Raw genomic sequence first — 21,084 nt, forward strand, 5'->3', positions numbered from 1 at the left:
CTTCATGCAAAAAAAATACTTTTGCCTATGCTTTTTAATGAAAGGAGGTGCACCACGTGAGCTGTCCTAAGCAGGTATGTTTCACTAAAGTAATCAGAGAAACTGCTGTTGTCTTGTTTTTAGGTCAAAAAGGAAAGAAAATAATCTTTTGTGTGTTCACATGACATTAAAACATTTCAGGTGGTTGTGAAATCGCATTAGGAAAAACAAGCTAAAGGTCAAATCCTGCAAGATATAAGACCTAAACATTATGAACTATGATCTACCGGGCTCTCTGGCAGCAGAGAAGAGTGATACAGAACTGCTCACTGACCTGGGAAATGGGCTGCAATTTCCTTAATCATTTTGGGAGAGAGACAAAGAGGGAAAAAAGTGTTACAGAATCAACGGGTGAATGGAGGCGAACGCAAGTCTTTTGAGGTTCTTCTGGAAGATAAAAAAAAAAGAAAAGAAAAAGCCAGGGAGCGAGGGAAGAGAGGGGAAGAGTGACTAAAAGAGCAGCATCCTGAGGCCCTGGAGGGGGCTGCAACTGACCAGGTCAGCATTTCACATGTGTCACTTCCTGTTGGCCTCAGCAGGAGGAGCGTCGCATGGCATGGTGGCCAGCGGGGGCACAGGGCCTGTCAGACTGACACAGGAGGTTATGCACCGGGCAAATGGACAAATGCAGGCACACATGCATCAACACACACACACAAACACACAAACACCCACCAATTCTCTACAAACAAGTGTGATTTCAGGTTAAATGCAGAGTGAGGGTGACACAGAAAGAGGTCTGAATATATGACTGCATCAACACAGTCATGCAAGAAAGTAGCTTTCTAGAGGAAATGTGGGACTCATCCAGAACTTTGCCACCTCATACTGCTGTATGTAGGCCATGACACATAAACATGTGACATTCTCATTATAAATCACAAGCCAGGGAGGTTCGGAAAGATTGTGCTTCAGGAAGGTATGGGAGCACAACTTTATGTACTGACATCTTCAAGGTGAGGCTGTCTTTTTTCCATTTGTCTTTCAAGACCTCTTCCACCTGTGCTTTGTAAAAATCCAGTCTCTCCACCTGAAATAGCAGACACTTGGGAAGGAACATTGTGTTTCATTGATTCTGATGTTACCTTATCCTACAGCATGAGCTCCAGCAAGAGTGTCAACATGGATAGTTTTTCCACATTTTATATTATATATACAGTATATATATATATATATATATATATATATATAGTATGTATATGTAATGTGTAAACAGTGAGAGAGATGAAGGTAATGAAGGTAGAGGTTTGTGGCAGAGATTATGAGTGTATTCTTTGTCTGCTTTTCATATCTAGCAGAGGAACTGTCTATCAGGTCTATCAGGCAGTCTGTCTGCCTGTATGAGTGACCACTGTTTATCGGCTCTCAGTCCGCCTGTCTCACTCTGCCTCTCTGGCCTGTGTTAATGCTGCTGTTTGACATTGCAAGCAGCAGGCTTTTTTCTCCCAGCAGCCTCAGTGGACACTGAGCTTTAGCCTAATTGGTTCCAGAGCAGACCCTGACAGAACTCTCCTCAGCGGCACGCAGCCATATTAATACCCCCCTGCCATACACACACACACACACACACACACACACACACAACAAAAACAAGCACAGCAATCAGTGACTAGCTCGCTAATTAACGCCTTTACAAAGCATCTCATTAGCATGTGTTGTAGAAAGGGGCAGTAGGGGAAATAAGCATTTTGGATTTTAAAAAAAGGAAAGAAATTACAAAATAAGACCATGGCACACGTGTGTGTGTGTGTGTGTGTGTGTGTGTGTGTGTGTGTGTGTGTGTGTGTTGTATTCTACTCAGGGGCCAAGGGCCTTGCTTGGCCCACCAAGCAGTGGGCTGCATCTCAGGGGAGTCCATTACAGCCTTCTGAGGGAAAAACTGGAGTCAAAGATAAGCAGAATTTTAAAGGCAATCAGGAAAAATAAATCTCTGGCACGCAGGCAACACTTTGGTTGTTAACCAGCAACTTAACCTGCCTGTACTGTGACCAGAATAGGAGATAGATATGTAGGTAAGGGGCTGTGGTAAAATGACATGTAGTTAAAGCGTAGGGCAGAGGCCAAAAACTCTGAGCTTAAAGATTCACACAGCAGAGCTCCCTGAAGGTCTCCATATGACAATACTAGGGTGCAAATTTTACAATAATATGGAAAATTACAAAGTACATTAGTCAAAGTTTTGGGTTCACCTAATCTATCTGTCTTTTCTCTTTTTGGGCTTACCACACTTCACTCTCTGCATTTTCTCCTTCTCTATCTGTCTTCCCATCTCCCTCTGCTCTCCCTCCATCTCTCTCAGCACCCATCTGCTGCTTAATCCCCTCCTGGTTTTACTGTGGCTTCATCACAGCCTGTAAAAACAGCCCCCTTTGAACCCTATAAAGGCAACCAGCATCAGGCTTATTGTAAAACACAATCATAAGGTAAATGTTTATCCCCTCTCCGCCACTCTAAACTCCCCTAATGAGCCTGCTGGAGGGGTTTCACCTCACAGCTCGAATAGAGGCAGAGAAAACAACACGTTCTGCTCAGACTGGGCCTGCAGTGGAGATGCAACTAAAGTCCCATCATGAACACAGTGTGTAGCATAATCACAGCAAGAAACTAATTTTATGATAAAAGCTCAGCACAAACGCAAAACTCTGAAGTGCAAAAAGCTCTATTATGTCAAGTACAAATGAACAGTTAAATATGCTAAATATAGAAACAAATATTTTCATACTGGTTAAAGAAGGAGTACAGAGGAGATTTCTTCCAGGAATCTTGTGTAAAATGTATTGTTCTGTTTATACTGTAGCCGTTTCTGGCAGAGCACAGTATGATTGCCTGGGAAGGATAAACCCTCTGACCTTGCTCTTCCTAACAGCCAGTGGCTGTTCTGACCTGCCCATTATCCATCTGTGACCCCCCTATTACACCCACTGTCAGTACATGGCGCTACGCTGAACCGCACCACCCTGCACTGCGGATGAGCCATCACTCTCACCTCCGAACAGCAACGCTAGCCCACACAGCCAGAGACACACAGAGAGAGTTAGAGAAAGAGAGAGTTCAGAGTAATAGTAAGCAGGTAGTTAGGGGTCAGAGGTCCTGTGCAATCGGGACAGCAGTTCCACTCCTGGCAGCCAGAGCGGAACTCTGAGAGGGACCTGGAAGTAGATATGATGACCTTTTGTACAGAGGACCCCAAAATATACTCTCTTATCAAAATGACCTTAACGTAGGAGCATGGGAAGGCGAGCAGAGCCCATCCATCATCTTAAAGATTAATCCTCCTCTCTATTCTTCTCCTGAATCTATTAATAATGCCGCCAGAGGGGAGAATTTGCGGCAAAGATTTATTCTGATATTGTGACTTTTATTCATTAGCCTATAACAGGGGGATTCCTTGAGAAGGAAATATGGAGTGAGCGTAGGGAATGCTAATTCACTACTCATGCTCTATTTGAACTATACAGAACTCTATTAACTCAGTCTCTATTAAATTTGCTGACAATCTGCACATGCTGTATGCCACTGTACCACAAATAGGGAAGATTATCGTTTACACTGCAGAGGTCACCAATCGTTTAATCTTTTGAAACAATTCCAAGCAGCTTCCATTTGTTAATTAATAAACATTTAACAACACCTTGGATAATTCTGTGTCAGGTGTGATGTGAAAATCAATTTGGCTACAAAATCTGGTACTTGGATCAGAGCTTTTTCTCACTCATTCAGACAAAGCAACTACATTAATAGATCTGTACACTGGATTTCACACTGTGGAGCAGCACTGACAGCCCCAGGGGCATACTTCAATTAGAGACTTGGGTGAGTTTAAACACTGCGGATCTACTCTCGCTCAAAGGCGTTTGTCTCTCTCTCTCTTTCTCTCTCCCTCTTTTCCCCCCCTCTCAGCCTCTCTCTCCATATCTGTGCCGAGCACTCACACTCCTTCTTCTTCAAGTCCTGGTCTCTGTAATCAACCCAGTGCTAATGGCTTATTCTTTCTGCTCCAGCACCCACATTTCACTTGTTTATTTTCCCACACTCGTAAATCTGGGGACGCGTCACAAGCGCAGCGATATTAGAGCAATAATCTCAGGTAATTATCAGATGCCCTCTCACACTTTTTCTCCCTCTCTCTGCCTCCCTCCCTTTAACTCTCCCTCTCCCTCTTGCTTTACTAAAGACAGCTATACAGAAGTTTCTTCACCTTTCCTGAAAAGTGTGCAGGCAGTTTGTGAAAGCCTAAACATAAATACAAAGGTTTTCTCTTTAACAAGGGAGACCTGAGCACATGGATCATGGAGAAATTTCATGCTCGTTTCATGATAATTTATTTCATGCCATTGACAGGTGAATTAATGTAACATGAGACATATCACACGTCCACTGTTCACATTGGAACAAGTCAAGTCAATTTGTATTTATAAAGCCCTTGAACACAAATGTGTCTGGAGTCGAAAAAAAAAGGCCTTAATGGAGGGATCAAAGGGGGTAACGGATAGACATAACACAGATCTCTTATATAGAGATTCAATTAGATAGTCTATATATAGATTATACTCTGTACTACTATATATAGAATTGACAATACCAAATAAACATAGGGCTTTAATGTTTCGCACATATTACATGAAAGGATAGAAAAGGAAAGGATAAGGCTGATAAAATTCTTTTTTATGTTTTTAAATTTTTGGGGGTTTTTTTTTTGTTTTTTTACGACAAACAAATCCCATGAAAAGACCAAAATCAGCAGCATATTAATCCGTCTATAGTGTCCGAACCTTCCGACTATTTTCAACTGTGGATTAATACACATTTGGTATGCCAGTAAGTATTTATGGCAGGAGCACGATGAATGTGGGATTGACTCAAAATAAAAAACAGTGCCCATATTTGTTATAATGAAGTCATCCAGTGTAACAGAGTGGCTCACTAATGTGTTTTAAGTAGTTTTTGGGCAACGGATGCCAGTAGCATAGAGGAGTAAGATACATCATGTTTTAGCTTCCCTGCCAAAACCTGTTAGTAAGATCAATTCATTGTTACTTTTGGTCTTTTTATAACATTTGTTGATGATAAGAAAACAACAGAGAGCAGAGAAAGATCAGACAATTTGCTGGGTTCTTGGGGGGGTTTGCCTGTCACTTACCCACTCCTGCTGTATGAGGCCAACAGCCTTGCTGGCCCGGGACAGGTTTCGACATGCCAGGATCACGTGGGCACCATGAAGAGCAAAGGACCTGGCTGTCTCCAAGCCTGAGACATGAGGAGGGAGACAGAGAGACACAGAGACAGATAAAGACGAGAAGAGAAAAAAAAATAATAATGAAAGCGAGCAATGCTTCAAAGATTAGTTTTTTCTGAAGATAACTTTGATTCTCAGGGGTTGAATCTAATGGGGTGGTGGTGGTGATGGTGGGGGTTGAAAGTTAAAATCCCTATCAATTTTCCATATAATTTCTTTCATTGAGAAACCCAGTGGTCTAGTAGAGAGAGTTAATCATTTCTCTCTGAAGTGATGAAACTGATGGAATTGTGGTTCAAGACTTCTTCCTCTCGTCTAAGATAAAGTTTTGGATCTGACCGCCGGCTCTCAAGAAGGTATCTCCACTCATACTGGGTTAGAGGAAGGGAGGTCGGTTATTAATTATGTTGGTAATTATACAGTGATGGCAGTAATTATGAAAACATGGCTCATAATAGAGGAGTGTCAAATGAACAATCGAACAGACATGACATTCAGACTGAACCACGGTGTGATATTTCAGAACATCAAAGGGCCTCTGATAAGGACATTTCTCCCATGAAACGAGGTCCGCAGATACGCACAGAATTTATCAGTCTAAGACTACTTCATGGCTCCATCCAAATCATGTAGTCACGATAAAACTGACAAAAACGGAAGATAGAGGGAGAGAAGTTCATTTCTAAATTACAAGTCTAAATGGGTCATTTCAACCCGTAGGTTGAATTAATTTATGAGATTAACTTTTTTCCTTCACCGTATTTTTATTTCCTTTGACATTTACTATCCCTCAAAGTGTCGTGGAAAAGTTCAACAGCGTAGAGCAGCATCACATTATTCAGTCCCACCTCTACAGTAAATACAAACCAGAGTCAGATAGACACATTCGCAGTGCGAGTGTCCTGACTGACAAACTGGCGGGCAAAATAACTGATTGCGCCAAAGAGGGTCTGAGAGGCAGAGTGTATCAGAGGGTGGATTAATATGAACTGTAATTAGATTATATGTCTTAATCTGATTTTCATTAAGAGCAAAACTGGGAGGCCTAATTGTGAGGAGAGTGTTAAGGACTAATATCTATTAAAACTCAAAATTGGAGTAGGATTGGAAGCCCTTTCTGACAAGTGAAGCATGGAATTAAATTATATGACACCTTATTAGGTGTAATGGAGGGGACTGTGGCTGTGAGCGGAGATCATTTCACTCAGAGGAAATGGAAATGAAAATAAAAACAACATGACAGGAAAAAAAAAAAAAAAAAAATGAGCAGTGTGACTCCCGGAGTAAATATGCTCTTTTGAATTTGCAGGTGGAGCAGCAGGCTTTAGGAAACAAACGTCATAAAATCTTCTCAGCGTCATACAAAACGTCTGCATTGTCACTATAATTTAATTTAAATACTAATAAGGAAAAGTGTGAAGGTTACAGCTCAGCACATAATTGGTACAACAGAGGACCAACCAAAATTTGCAAATGATAAAAAAAAAAAAAAAAAAAGGATTTCAAACATGCCATAATTTAAAAGCATTTTTTTTTGCCTTTATAAATTGGACACGAGTGCTGGCTGCTGGTAAACAACACCACCTCCCTCTCACTTGTTGTGTGTACAAGCCATGAAAGTGAAATTAATCGACACCAGTGTTTTCCATAATGGAGAACAAATTAGAATATGGCAGCAACAACAGCAGCAGCACCAAAGCCATGTATTTCCAGTGACAAATAACAAGGGCTTGACATTAATTGTGAAATAACGAGAGCGGCGTTGCTGTTACAGAGACTCCCTGCCCTCTCACCCATGTTGACGGTGGAGAGGGCCGCACTGAAATTAGCTCCTGGTCAGGTGTACAACAAAGAGAGCCTGTTTGAGCGTTGTACACTGATGGTGGAACATGACGAGAGGTCAGAGGGAGGTTTCTTTTGCTCCGGTGGATTGACAGACGCCATAAACTGTTTTACAACACACAGGAGGCCTGACTATTACGCTACGCTGCTGTGATCTTCCAGGTTCTTTTGTCTAATCAGACAACAACATGGTAAACATGGAGATATATAAGAAGAAGAGTCTCAGAACATTTAGAAAAAAGGTATGAGATGAAGGTAGTGCGCTTGTTAAATCTGAAGATTCACAATGAAATAAAAAATACGTAAAATAAGTAAATGCCTCAGCTATTGTTGAAAATTTGCTTTACCGTGTATGTATAAATGTATAAAATGTATAAAAATTGTGTAAAATGTCCATTAAGCAGTGAATGCTCTTCATGGTACATTAGGATCCTGGCCCTACTGATATCCCCCAATAATGAGTGTGATTTAGTGATTTCACGCTTTGTTTGTCCTTCCTGGCCCGCCGCCCCTCTCTGGATCCCCCTCGTACACAGGTGTATTGGCTCAGTGTAATGAGATCATTACCAGCCTCGTCAGTAAACGTGTTTATTTGGCAAACGAAGCTGCCTGCTCCTTCTCTCTCTTGATCTGCATCCAAAGAGGCATTTAACTAAAATAAGCTCCGCAGTACAATTGGGCAAACAGAAGTCAATTCAGATCATTACAAGACCTGTGGGTAAACATGTCGAGTTCCCACAATCCCCTTTCACCAGAGCTGAATTTGTACCTGAAGGAGCAACACAGATCATGAACACACTACATATCACCCCACCTCTGTGAATTACATGCCAGTTTTAACTGTAATGCCCAGCATAAAAATATGTTGTGTGTTATATCACTGGATGAATAAATATGTTAAGTCTGCGACTGTTAATTATACTGTTTAATTCTGTGCATCTCTCACTGGTTTAATTTGGTGCAATCAATTTGATTTATTCATAAGGATTCTTGGGACTTTGAGTTGGTAAAGTGTTTATAAATTAATAGATTTATTAAAAGTGATGTGAGGCATGAGCGAGCTGCAGTCCCTCTCCATCTGGTCCAGTGCACTGCACTGTCAATGATGTGTACACCACATTCTGCTAACAATCCAACATTTTTAGAAAAATCATTTTCTTTAGTATTATATGCCTTTATTATGAAGTTGACAGTAGAGTGACAACAGAAAATGAGGGGAGAGAGAAATTGGGAATGAAATGCAACAGAGCTTCCCAGCTGGACTTGAACCCAGGACGTTTCAGTTCATGGTCATTCTTAACCCCTAGGCCACCAGGACACCCTGACAATCCCACCCAGATATCAAAATTACAGTTCTATGACCCTACGCCTGTCAGCTATATATGAGGCAAAATGATCAATGACTTGTGTGTCCGAAACAAGCCACAACTAACAATTATTTTTATTACCGATTAATCTGCAGATCATTTTATAAATTAATCAATGAATGTTTAATAAATAATAAATTGTCAGAAAACAGTGAAAAATGCCTGTTATAATTCCCGTAAGACAAAGGTAATGTCTTCAGATATCCCAAACGTCTTCAGTTTAATATGATATAAAAGCAAATCGTCACATTGGAGAAGTTGAAACGAGGGAATCAGTTAATCAGCTGATCTTTTCAGCTCTGGTCGAGTCTGCCAGAGGACCTGTGGGAAGCAGACTGTGTGCTTATCTTTCAAAGAAAACTTAAAACACACCTTTTTAGCCTGGCTTTTATCTACTGTTGTCTACTGACACTTCCACTTTTACTGTTATTTCTATCTCCAATTTATTATCTTTATCATATCATGCTTTGTTTTATCATTTAAGTGTTTTTATTTAAACTCATGTTCTTTTTATGTTAAGCACTTGGAGTCACATCTGATGTATGATTTGTGCTGTATAAATAAATTAAGTTTTAGTCAAAATATTAGTTCTCTGCGCTCTGTAATCTATTGAGTGTCTTTTACATATATAGAACATAGTAAATAAGTAAACAATGGAGTGATTTCAGATTCAGACTAACTCCTGACTGTCTCGTGATGAGCGCACCTGTACCTGCTGCTGCTGCTGTGTATTTCTTGTCCCAAGAAGTGAGGGACGGCACCCCCCCCCCCCTACACACACACACACATACACACACACTTTGTGACTTTTAAGATCCCCTCTAATTCCCCTCCATTAGTCCAAGAGGAGGGAGATGTCACCCCAAAAGTGGGATGTATGGTTAGTAATTACAGCCCAAGGTTGAGCTGTTCCAGGCCAGAGCACTGGAGTGGTTCTATTACCCCTCCCTGTCTCCTTCTGCCTCCTTCCTACCCCCTCAATGCTGTCTCACCCTCCATACAGCGCCTATCTAGTACCCACCCACCCCCCCACCCCCCCTTCTCTTCCTCTGACCCTCTGTGTCAACCTCCAACTCCCTACACAATCTCTCATCATGGCCTCACACCACACTGGTCACCCCATGCTCCTCCTGCAGCCAGACTTAACCCGACTACCTCACACACACACGCACGCGCACACACACACGCACGCTGACACCAGTAAACTTGATAAACACACACACACACCACACCAAATCACACAAATGCACAAAGATAAACACAGATCCCAGAAGCCTGCTCATGCACACATATATCCTGAGCATTAGAGCTATTTTCATCACTGTCATCAAAATCCACCCCATCATGTAACTTTCATCCCCTCATCATCTGCAGACTGTAAACTCGATAGGTCTATAAACTACTTGACTACACACAATAACCCAGTAACCTTTCATTTTATTTTACCTACAGCCTTTGAGCACATATATGTATTCCATCTTTTCTCTCTAACCACTTCAGTTCTATTATATTAGAGCTGTAATCATTATTGAACCCTTCTGGCCTCCAGCATAATACTCTTTGCATGTTACACCAGTTTGGGTCTGCATAGCAAATTTCATCCAAGGTTAATAAAGTTGAATAATTTGACTAACCAACCATAACTGGTTCTCATTACGTAGCCAATAAACACATTCATCAGAGAGGACATGAAATGCCAGTTGAAAAAAAATAAAACTCTCCTTCGATTTCCTCGGTGGCCAAGTTCACAAGCTGACACCGAGCAGGACACGGGCCGGCCATTCTCCTCAGCGGACACACACACACACACACAAAATAATATCAGACCTCTGAATATAAACACAGATGCATTCTGGATGTCATTTAAACCACACGCAGCCACTCAGAGATGCTCAGAGACACACACACGCCGAGACACAGGCACCGCATGCCACCCTCACCAGGAACATCTTTTTATCCATCTAATTCCTCCCACTATGAATAATGCATTTCCCTCCTTACCGAGGCTCGGGTTTAACGCATCGCTGCGCGGGTCTTTAAGGGGGTCCTTATTCATAAACAGCAGTGCAGTAAATACCAGAGCTTTGCAGCCAATTTAATGGCAGTTATGCTTAACAAATCTGCCTCAATCTAATGATCAGCCACAAAGCTAGGCTATGGGTTTAATCTGCACACAGAGGCTCCCCCAGCTCTGCGACTCACTGAATATGCTTAGGGATCTCTCCATCCAGAGAGAGAAGAGCACCGGCCTGACACTTAATCCTCCCAACACAACACTGGGATCAACACAAACATAGAACAATGTTAGTCTTTCATGAATAAGAATAACATTCAAAGTCCTAAAACACTGCAGAGACGATGCATAGAGATACTAAAACATTATGAAGCGCTCCTTTCCAAATCCTTGCTATTCCCCGTCTGGGCCGCCTGAGTCTTTTCTGCTTCTTATTCCAGCATTGACCCTGCACCTAAACAACAATACCATGTGGAATTCAGTGCATGCATTTAGATTGAGTAGAGCCTTGCAACTGCAGGTATTGCTCTACAACCAACCACTGTACAGAAAGGCCAAAAACATTCAGATCAAACATGTCAACATAAAGAAGAATAAACACTGAAAATGTAGAATAATATATGTACACTTTAAAAAGTTGTGACTGATAATACTAAATACACAGTACTACTATATTTCTGAATGCCTGTCTGGAAATAGAAAAAACAGTTATCAACAAAAGTAAAATGACACCTAAACATGTTTCATATGTCAGACATACAGTGCTGGGATTAAAATAGCACATGGAAGACAGTTGGATACATTTTCAACTGTCTTCCATGTGTATTTGAGTGAGACAGAGGGTCAATATGTTATTTCTGTCCACTATCAAACATACATTGTGCTGACAGCACGGCACCTGCTGTAAGAGCCTGCTCAGGTAAGGAGACACATATATGTAGTTATGTACAGTTCCCAAAAGAGCTGTCACAGGGCAGAGGTGACTGCATGTGTCAAGAGAATACAAATATAGTCTTGCCTCAACAACAGATTATTTAGGAAAGGGCTGAGGATTCAAGATCAGCGTGAAAAAAAACAAAACAACAAAAATGTCTGATTTTTTTTTTTCAACTTTGTGCACTATTTTGAGAAAGAAAGCGTTTTGTCCGTGGACTCAGCAGGGGCCAGAGATATGATGACAGTGGCCCTTTAAGGACAACTGTTCCATGGACCCCTGGCCAGTAAATAACCTGAGAGTTAGTTGATAGGAGGGGAATTAGAGCCTGAGCAGGAGTGTGTAATAGGGATGGATAGGAGGCTCAGGCCTGGGTCACAGCCACTTAGGAATCAATGCAGAGGTACAGGTGCACAACCACAGGTCTATAAGAGTAAGAAAACCTTTAAAGAGAGGGGGGAGAGGGTGAGAGAGGGAGAAATAGGGTGAAAACAAACTGCGATCATTTATTTCCATTATCACAATTAAAAACAGCATTCAGGTTGGTACTGGTTTTTAATTTACAAAAGAAAGCAGAGAGAGGAAGACTAATGTTGTGAACTGAGAGCAGCAATCACATCGGCAAGACAAACCACATTACTGTCCCGCCTCCAAGCACTGCTGCAATGGAGCTTCAAGGCTGGTCACAAAACCAGAGACTATGACATTTCATGCTTAAATAAACTCATATATGTGCTTTTCATGTTCGTGTGCATTAAGAACTAAATTAAAGAGCTGAAATGTAAATTTGCTAATTAAATAATATCCCACCATTACTAATAAAAATGTCACATTTCCTGTGGAGGAAATAAGCACTGAAGAAAATGGAAATAGCCTTGACACTTGGATTAAAACACTATTGATGTCATTAAAATGCTAAGTGGGTCCAACCAATTGGCATAACCACATTTCACTAGAGGAATGTCAAAGGAGCACACCAGCAGTAGCAATTACTATTAGAATACTATTAATTATGGCTGATGCATATTTAATATGTGGTAGAGTAAAACAAAGGTTATGTTAATATGGGTTTATTAAGCATTCACATAGTATTAAAATGTCTGTGTGTTGTAACTGGTTCATGCATTCTTTTGAGAAAAGCTTTTTTTTCAGATGAACAAATTTTCATTTACTAAACACATCACAACAAATGTTAAATGTGGATTATCTTTTTCACTATATTTTTTTTAACTAAGGCAAAAACAGGCCCATGTGAGGCAGTTAATATGGGAACTTTCAACCCTAAATAGCAACAACATCGTGGACCTCCTGTGCCCTCTTGTGGTTGAAATTATTTACATTTTCTGCATTCTCCCTCTTCAATTATTGCTCGCCACCTTTTTATCAAAAGGCCACATAAATTTGTTTTATTTAAGAATCCAGCAGTCTTTTAGAGCATCCCACAGACTGTCTAATGATGTTGACAGCTCACTTTTTCCATTCTCATAAGTTCTTTAACATAATGATGGACTTTTAGTAACCTGCAGAAAATACTTTTAAACCAGTACGTCTTTAATCATTTCAAAATGAATACATGACTTCCTTAGAATAGATGTTTTTTGTTTTTTTGCATGCTTTGCGTCATTATCCTGCGGGATAATTTATTTCAAATTACAGATTTTACATATGCTGATTTTACACAAATGTAAGCCGGAAGGAATAGCTGTAGTTTTTCCAATACAAGTCACCAACTCCAAAATAGGTCAAATGTTACAACAACTCAATTATTTCCAGCTGGACTTGAGGGTTTATGTACACCTCACACAGTGATCTCTACACAAGCTCTCCATCTGCAGCCACAGAGGTCAAGTTTGTTTCACCGGAAAGACTTAAATTGACACAATTATATTTTGGTATTTGACCCATGCTACACTTTAAAGATTTGTTTAAGCCATTATTGTCCCCATTTATTTATCTCTGTTTTTTACCATAAGCTTGTGGTATTTTGATTATTTGTTTCCTGGGTACAGACAGTAATTGTTTTATGTTTATGGATGTTCCATGATTTTGCAGTGATTGTTATTTGGTTTATTTGTGTCATTTTCAACTGCATAAATGAACTTCCTCAAAGAAAAGACAGTAATAGCAGTTCAGTTGAGAAGTTATATTTGTTATCAATACACCTAAACAATCCACACTGTTCACTGTATAATAATGTATATATGTCGAGATGAAGATCAAGGCCAGGAATGCGTTTAAGTTCACAAGCTTCTTTGTTCAGTGAAGGTCTCCAGGCTGCTGTTAATCTATGTACTACAGTGCTGCTTTGCAACATCTCATAATATACACACACAACAATTACACTGCTGTGGCTTTCCTGGGGACAAAGGATTTGAATATAAAGACAATTAACGATTTTATGTTTATTTTATTTCCCTCATGCTGTCATTATCTATCCCGAACAAAGCAGCAAGTCTGAACAAATGGCCACTATTTGTGCTAATTTAAACTAAAGGAAAGAGGAAATACATTTGTTTCCAAATCATTATATAGTGAGCCATGCATTTGCTGGGTACGAATGGACACCATTCATTACAGTTAACAATGACATCCAATTCAGCCCAGCTAATGAACTTCAATACAATCATGTTCGGTATTAAGGAGTGATTTGTTGAGTCTAAGTGTATCATTTTGGAGGCTAATGCTGATGAATGTCTGGCTGTGGAGGGATGGGTACTTGCAGGGAGCGGAGATGCTCTTGTCAGACGCTTATCTACCACAAAGTGATACTACATCACCACCTAGTGGTGTTATTATAGAAACACACTTTAGTCCATGATTTCTACCATAGCCATAACAAAACATTATTGAACTGGGAAAACACATAAGGATTTAATGAAACTCACCAACACCCGAGTTGCCCCCAGTAATGAGGACAACCTTGTCAGAGAGGTCACGACCTTGCAGGATCTCTAGAGCAGCAGTGTTTCCATCATACCGTTTTGGTTTCACCATCACATCCTCTACTGTAAACGCCTGGCGTGGGTCAAAGTATGTGGTCCGCTTGTTAATGTGACTGAAAATGAAATAGGGAATAGGATGTTATAATAGAAACATAATTCCAGGATTGCACCATCTAACAAATCCCATGGAGCCAAAATAAAAACATTTGCTTCCTTTGTTAAGCAATCAAAGGTTCAGTTATCTACTTACTCGACATAAATTATCTGCCCTTTTTCATCTGTTTCTTGCTCCCAACCATAAGGTAAATCTGTGGGAAAAGACAGACATCATTTGTTTTAACAGCCAGAATTAATATCTTTGCCACATGGATGAAAGTTATGTTCACAAAAAAAAATGATGTTGTACTTTCCCAAACAACTTCAAGACAATCAAGAAGCAAGGCATTTAACAACTTTCCAATCCCCTGACTATAATCCTAAAGTTACATATAAGATAAGGTAATTATATGTATAATTCATACACTGAATTCTGTGGTGAAACTGATTTATAAGGAGCCTGTATCTTGCTGTGGTTAGAAAAAAAACATCTCTGCCCTGCATATGTGTTTAGCCCTGAAAGACACAGAAATACGTGTAAGAAACTAAAAGCAAACCTCCAGCACAACGCTTTTTCTTTCCCGTCTTGGGGTGTTCCCACTGTGTCTTCATCTCATCGTGGCTGTTGATACACAGAGACAAAAGAAGAGTTTATATCAAGTGGCCTTGGTTTTTACTCTACTCCATTTATCCGTTTATCTATATATTGAGGACAATGCATATTGATCAACATCAATGTAATGTTAATGTGGAAGATTTTGACAAAAGGCTCATGTTCATCAGCAGTCTCTTGGTTGGTTGGTGTTATACATAAAAAACGAACAGGCAAGAAAAAAGACTGCAAAAACAATGCAACTCAACCAAATACTAAGGACACATGACACATATTCATAAAAGAAAACAAATAGACACACAAGACAACCAATATAACATCACATAGGCCTGTGACATGCAAACCAACCTGAAATATGTCTAACAAATCAATCATATCTATCTATCTATCAGTGGTAGACACTGATGTAAAGAGTAAGATGAACACAGTTGTTTCTCCAATAACCAAAATTCCACATTTTCCAGATAAGGTACTGGTTTGTGTATTCTTCCCATGTCACCACAAGCAAGCGGATGCACTGTCCTATCACTGCATCTCATTTCACGATCACACACCTACTGCACGCCACCTCAACTACTCGCGATAGCGGAGCCACAGTCTTATCGAGACATTTCACATTAAATAGCTGCCGAGCACCAGTGCACACAAAACCTACCGTAACATGAGCTCTGTGGACTTTTCATGCTGTCGGTTCAGATATATGAGTTTATCTAAACTGGTGTTGCTAACAAGCTGTTAGCCACAGACCGATATGATCCTTTGGTTAAAACTAAACTCCATATACTGACACTGGTTAGCATACATACACTGAACGTTACTAGAGGGATTACACTTACTTTGCATAGTAGACCCATCCATCTTTCGTAGATCTTTCTTCCCACCCAGGCGGTAACTCGTCCTCACTGTCTGTATCATCCATACCTGCGTATTTTAAAGCTGCCATTGCTCAAGTTTTTTTGACGTAAACGTTGGAGCCACAAACACAAACCAGTGAGTAATATCTGCTCTGAAGAATGAATGCAACTGTCAGAGTAGCAACACAGCCTTCCCCGGCACTTCCGTAACAACACAGTGACGATTGTCGAACTGCCTTTTGGGTAATTGAGGCTCGAGAAACGTGCGGCGGGGCCACCAGGAAATACATCCATGGTGTCACTCATATGTGTCACTTCAGCAGTGTCGTTTTTGTGTTTGTTTGTTTGTTTGTTTGTTTGTTTGTTTGTTTGTTTGTTTGAGTGTTTTTTGTTGGGGGGGTAAATATTTAAACATTCGTTATCGTTTAACAATATTGTCTTATTGGTGTCAGAAGAGGTGAAAAAAAAAATAATAATAATTAAACCAATCTTCAAAGCAGATAAATGTGCCATATAGAAATCCACGGGACCAAAGACAGTCTGAAGTGAACTCTAAGCCCTGAGGAAGGTGCACATGAGGGCAGTGATGAGGTGCCTTTCCTAGGCCCAGGTATCAATAAGTTGCCACCACTCAAGGTCAATGCACACACAACACCCTCCTACATCGTTCAGGTCTGTAGGATTTCCCCTAAGTCTGCTGTAAAATCAAGTCTTGCCTGCTCACAATGCCAACTACTCGTCTACTACAATGTCATGTACTCGTGGCTGTACCTGTCTTAGGTCGTCCCGAGGTTCAGCAAGCGGATCTTACCCGTCATAGGTTGAACATTCTTCCATACTCGACCCTTTTGCGTTTCAAACTATTACTGACTTTGTAAGATGAAAGGCTTTTGTAGAAGAGGTCAGAGCTAAATCAAACTACAAGTTGAAGTTTAGTGGTGATGTTAAAGTCATATGACTGTGGTGTTGTTAGTTTACAGCCTGGCGTTAGCATTTTACCTCTGGTGATTGTATTTAGGATTAAAAAACCTCTCTGAACCTTAAACAATATGTAAACAAAACCATGTGAGCAGTTTGGAAGGAAAACTCAAACATCTTCACCATGACACAAGGAAACATTTGTTCTTTAACAATGCACTTTATAATGTAATAATATAATGTAAAGTGTAAATCTGCAGTAGTAACTAACCTCAGTATCAAACCCACATATACTGATCAAAGCCATGTTCCCACAAGTGTTTTTTGTTAGTCATGTGATTAACATTAATTAATTTGCTTATTAATTGGCTTAATGTCAAATATGCATTATAAAATAGACTTAACAGTGACTGTGTGTGTCGCCTGTGCATGCTTCTATGGAAGTGTGTGAAAGTGTGAGTGTGAGTTTCTTACTGTTGAGTGAGATGCCCGTGGCGCTGACGACTCGGGTTCTCTGGCTGTTGATCAACCACATGTACAGTCTGGAGATCCAGCTCATCTTTGGAGTCTCTTCCTCCTCATCTTCTCTCTCTCCACTTCCTCTCTCCTCCTCCTCCGTCTTCTGTCTCTCTTTCTCCTCCTTCTCTCTCTCATCCCTCTCCTCTCTAGTCTCCCAGGCGACAAAAGGCCGATCATATTTACCAGATGTTACCTCGGCCCTTTGTCTGATAGGACCTTCGTCATCCTCACAGTTGTATAGGGGTTGTATAGGGGACACTGAGAAGCCGAAGGGCCGGGATCCTGCCAGGTGGAATCAGGCGAGGTATCGGCATCATCTGCCAGATACCAGATCTCACAGCTCTTCGGCTACACTTCCTTCTTTTAAAGGAGCACAAATCTCCAAGAGACCAGGGTCTCGTCAACGATAGTTGAACAGAACAGGATATTGTAATACTCTCACTAACCAACGACGAAAAACTGCAGACACAAACACACACAACACAAACATGCTCTGCAGGTTCTTCAATTAAACTTTCTTACTCAACCAAAGTGAACTGAGAAGCATTTCTTCCATCAATACTTGACATGACTCTGTACATGATAAACACTTAAAATACAATAATGTCATTTCAAGTTCATATCGAGTACTAAAAATAAGTTGGAAAATTATTATATCCACAACTGAGTATTGCTGTTACTGGTGCAACAGATGGTACTGAACTTGCACTGCTGCCAAATGTTGTTACAGTAATACTACTAATAATACTCATAATTGTAATTATGATAATAATAAAAGCACTATTGGTGTTAATAATCTCACAATTAGTTAATTAAGAGAAGATTTTTCAGTAACATGATATGATATTATTTGTCATCAGCCAACAACATGCAGGAAAAACACAAAATTAAAATAAAAAAAAGAATCATACTTAGTCAAATAAACATTAAATAATCTTTGTGTTTTATTTTATTTTATGTAAGAGAATCTGCACAGTGTCACAAGTGAAAGGACTAGAAACCGTTCGGTCGATGTGAATTTTGCTCTTGTGCAAAAAAAAGGATTAAATTCAGTCCAGTTTGCACAAATGTCACAGAGGCCACAAGTAAAGCAAAGTTTACAAGTGGAAACTGCGTTTTGCACGTCATTTTACATCTTCTGATTACAGCTTGTTTGCAAACACAGCTTGTTGTTTGCAATGTAACTAATGAAAAAAGTAATTTACTCAACTGATAAACACAGGGAAAGTAAATGTTCTTATTCTTGAACACAATACAGTTCTATTAAACAGATAAATTCAAGTTAAAACAAAAACATTTGGGTCCCAGCTAAATAATGGTCTTACCTTTTCAATGGTTGGTGTGGGAATGAGGTCAGGACTGTGTCCACCTGTATCTCTGCACTTGTTCCATTGTGATGTCACAACCGGCAGAACTGCAGCAGGTTCTAGTTCTGCTGCTCTGTTCTCCTGCAGCGTTCTACTGGTGACACACATTCCTCTGTACAAAGGTCACGTGTTCAAAACCATAGACTGTATATAAAAACAAGGCACCAAAAGAAGCAGATGAAAATTTTCCCCTTTAGTCACTGTCTCTTTTTTGTGTACTTTATTATGTGACATTTTGATATGTGTTTTCTAGCCACAGCCACACATGGTAATAATATTACAGCCCAACACAGGTTATTTTCATTTGCAGTCATCCACACCTACACAATTAATATCACACAGTTTGTTTGCTTTTGAATCTGTTTATTTGCTTTTAATCACATTGTTTTATATGAAGTGCACAAATTCTAACACTGTACACTTTGTGTCTTTGTATTTGAGTTGCTGTGGTTGTCCCTTCTTGGTGGAGTGAAAGGTGTGGCTCCCTCTTCTTCTTCGTTTTTATGGCAAATTGCAACCATATGGAGCATTCTCGCCACCTACTGCAGAATTATAGAATCCTTATATCCTTGTTATTAATCCAGTGTCTTTAAGGTAACTAAAAATATAATTCCAAATACTTTTCCCAGGATTATTTGTAAAGACAGTTTGTAGATCCATGCTTTTTTATTATCCCTTCTTGTTCCAAACTAGTCCTCAATATGTTCCTCTGGTTGAAAGGTGTGGCTGAGGGTTGGGGACTCTTAAATCCTGAGCCAGCTCATTGGGCCAAACCATGTGCCAAAGTGTCATAGGGGGGATTTCAGGTTAAGTTAGTTCTGCTTGGTATTTAGTTATAGTTGGTGTCCATCTTTTATCCTTTGTGTGTTATATGGTTTGGCCAAGCCACTATTTATTTTCCTTCATGTTCTTGCATCTTTTGGCTAAATAAAAACCCCACTCTTTCACCAATAACTCCTGTTTCATCATTGCCCATAGCAAAGATGTAAATAATGAAGTTAATTATGACTGAGTTCAAAGCTGCTTCAGTTTCAGGGTCCTGGTATTATGCATGCTGGCTCACTGTCACTGAGTCCTGGCTCACTGGGACAGTTGAATAGAACAGAGCCATTGTTAACGTTATTAGTGACACTTTTCCTACTAGGATAAGCCAAATTGTCTGCCATGAAATAGGCCTATTAATTCATTATCTCGTATCTTTATACAAGCAAATTAAGTATTTTTTATATTTTATATTTGTGGGTAAATTGTCTTTTTGTGTTTTTATCTTTTCATGTCTGTAAACTCAAATTGGACAGAACTGCATTTGTTTCATTTCTATTAATCAGCTTTATAAACCATTAATGTACTTGCTATTGATATGTCTTAACTAAATGAACTGAGAGCTACATAATGGTTTACATATGTTTATTTGTAGTTTAGTGTGGTTGTAAAACAGGAAGCTGCAGTGAGGGCCACACAAAGACATTTTATCCAATCACTACTTTTCAGCTTGCTACTAAGAGATTAGCTGGTTTTCACGCTTGACTATTTTCTTGAGCTCCATTTCTGCCACATAAGTTTGCTTGTGTAGTGATTCAACTACGACTTTAAGTGAGCAGTTGGATTGACGGAAAGTGAGAGCGGTTTGGATATTGTGGCTTCCAAGGAATATGAAATATTTGCATGTATATCTGTATGCTGACTTGTTCAACCTGGTAACTGATTTAGTACAATCCACTGCAAATATACTTATTGCATACAAACACTGAAAATTCCTCCAGTTTGCCTTTCAGTGAATAGCATATGAACACCACTTGGCTAATCTTCTCTTATGGTGTCATCGTGATGGCATAGTCACAAGACAGAAGATGTTTCAGACAGTGCAAATGATACAGAGCTTATGATAGTGAAATGTACCGTTTACAGCTTAGCAAAACAGTGAAAAACGAAACAACTAGGCCTTCAATGTCATATGAGGATGTTTTGTGTCTTGGTCATTATTGGTCTTTATGTAGCTTTTTTGTGTCTCTTTGTGATGGTTTTGGTTGTCTTTGTGGTCATTTTGCATCTATTTATAGTCATTTTGGATCTCTTTGTAGTCATTTTGACTCTCTTTTTTGTCATTTTGCGTCCTTTTACGGTCGTTTTGAGTCTAACTGAGCTCTATGACTTCCAGAAAAGAAATATTAACTGTCACTGTCACTTCAAGCTATTGCTTTGAGACCCACAGACCTCTTGGACCCCTGGACCTGTAACCAATTGTCCTGTTTAATTCAACTTGGTGTCACAATCGGTCCATTTACCCAAGATGTACATGATATAAATGACACATAAATTAGATACAGTTACCATATACCAATA

The 21,084-nt window shown here is 39.8% G+C and overlaps 1 protein-coding gene across 1 annotated transcript in view; it reads right to left on the reverse strand.

Moving 5' to 3' along the window:
- Positions 1-16,128, reverse strand: part of wwox (WW domain containing oxidoreductase) — a 134,308-nt gene extending 118,180 nt beyond the window's left edge. Inside the window, exons 1-5 of the mRNA XM_056387400.1 lie at positions 15,920-16,128; positions 15,028-15,092; positions 14,625-14,682; positions 14,318-14,487; positions 5,180-5,286 (exon numbers count right to left, since the gene is read on the reverse strand). Coding sequence (XP_056243375.1) covers positions 5,180-5,286; positions 14,318-14,487; positions 14,625-14,682; positions 15,028-15,092; positions 15,920-16,026 — 507 coding nt within the window. The 5' untranslated portion in view covers positions 16,027-16,128. The remainder of the gene's footprint in view (positions 1-5,179; positions 5,287-14,317; positions 14,488-14,624; positions 14,683-15,027; positions 15,093-15,919) is intronic.
- Between the last annotated feature and the right edge of the window lie 4,956 nt (positions 16,129-21,084).

The sequence above is a fragment of the Seriola aureovittata genome, chromosome 10 (genome assembly GCF_021018895.1).
Source record: "Seriola aureovittata isolate HTS-2021-v1 ecotype China chromosome 10, ASM2101889v1, whole genome shotgun sequence".
Lineage (NCBI taxonomy): Eukaryota > Metazoa > Chordata > Actinopteri > Carangiformes > Carangidae > Seriola > Seriola aureovittata.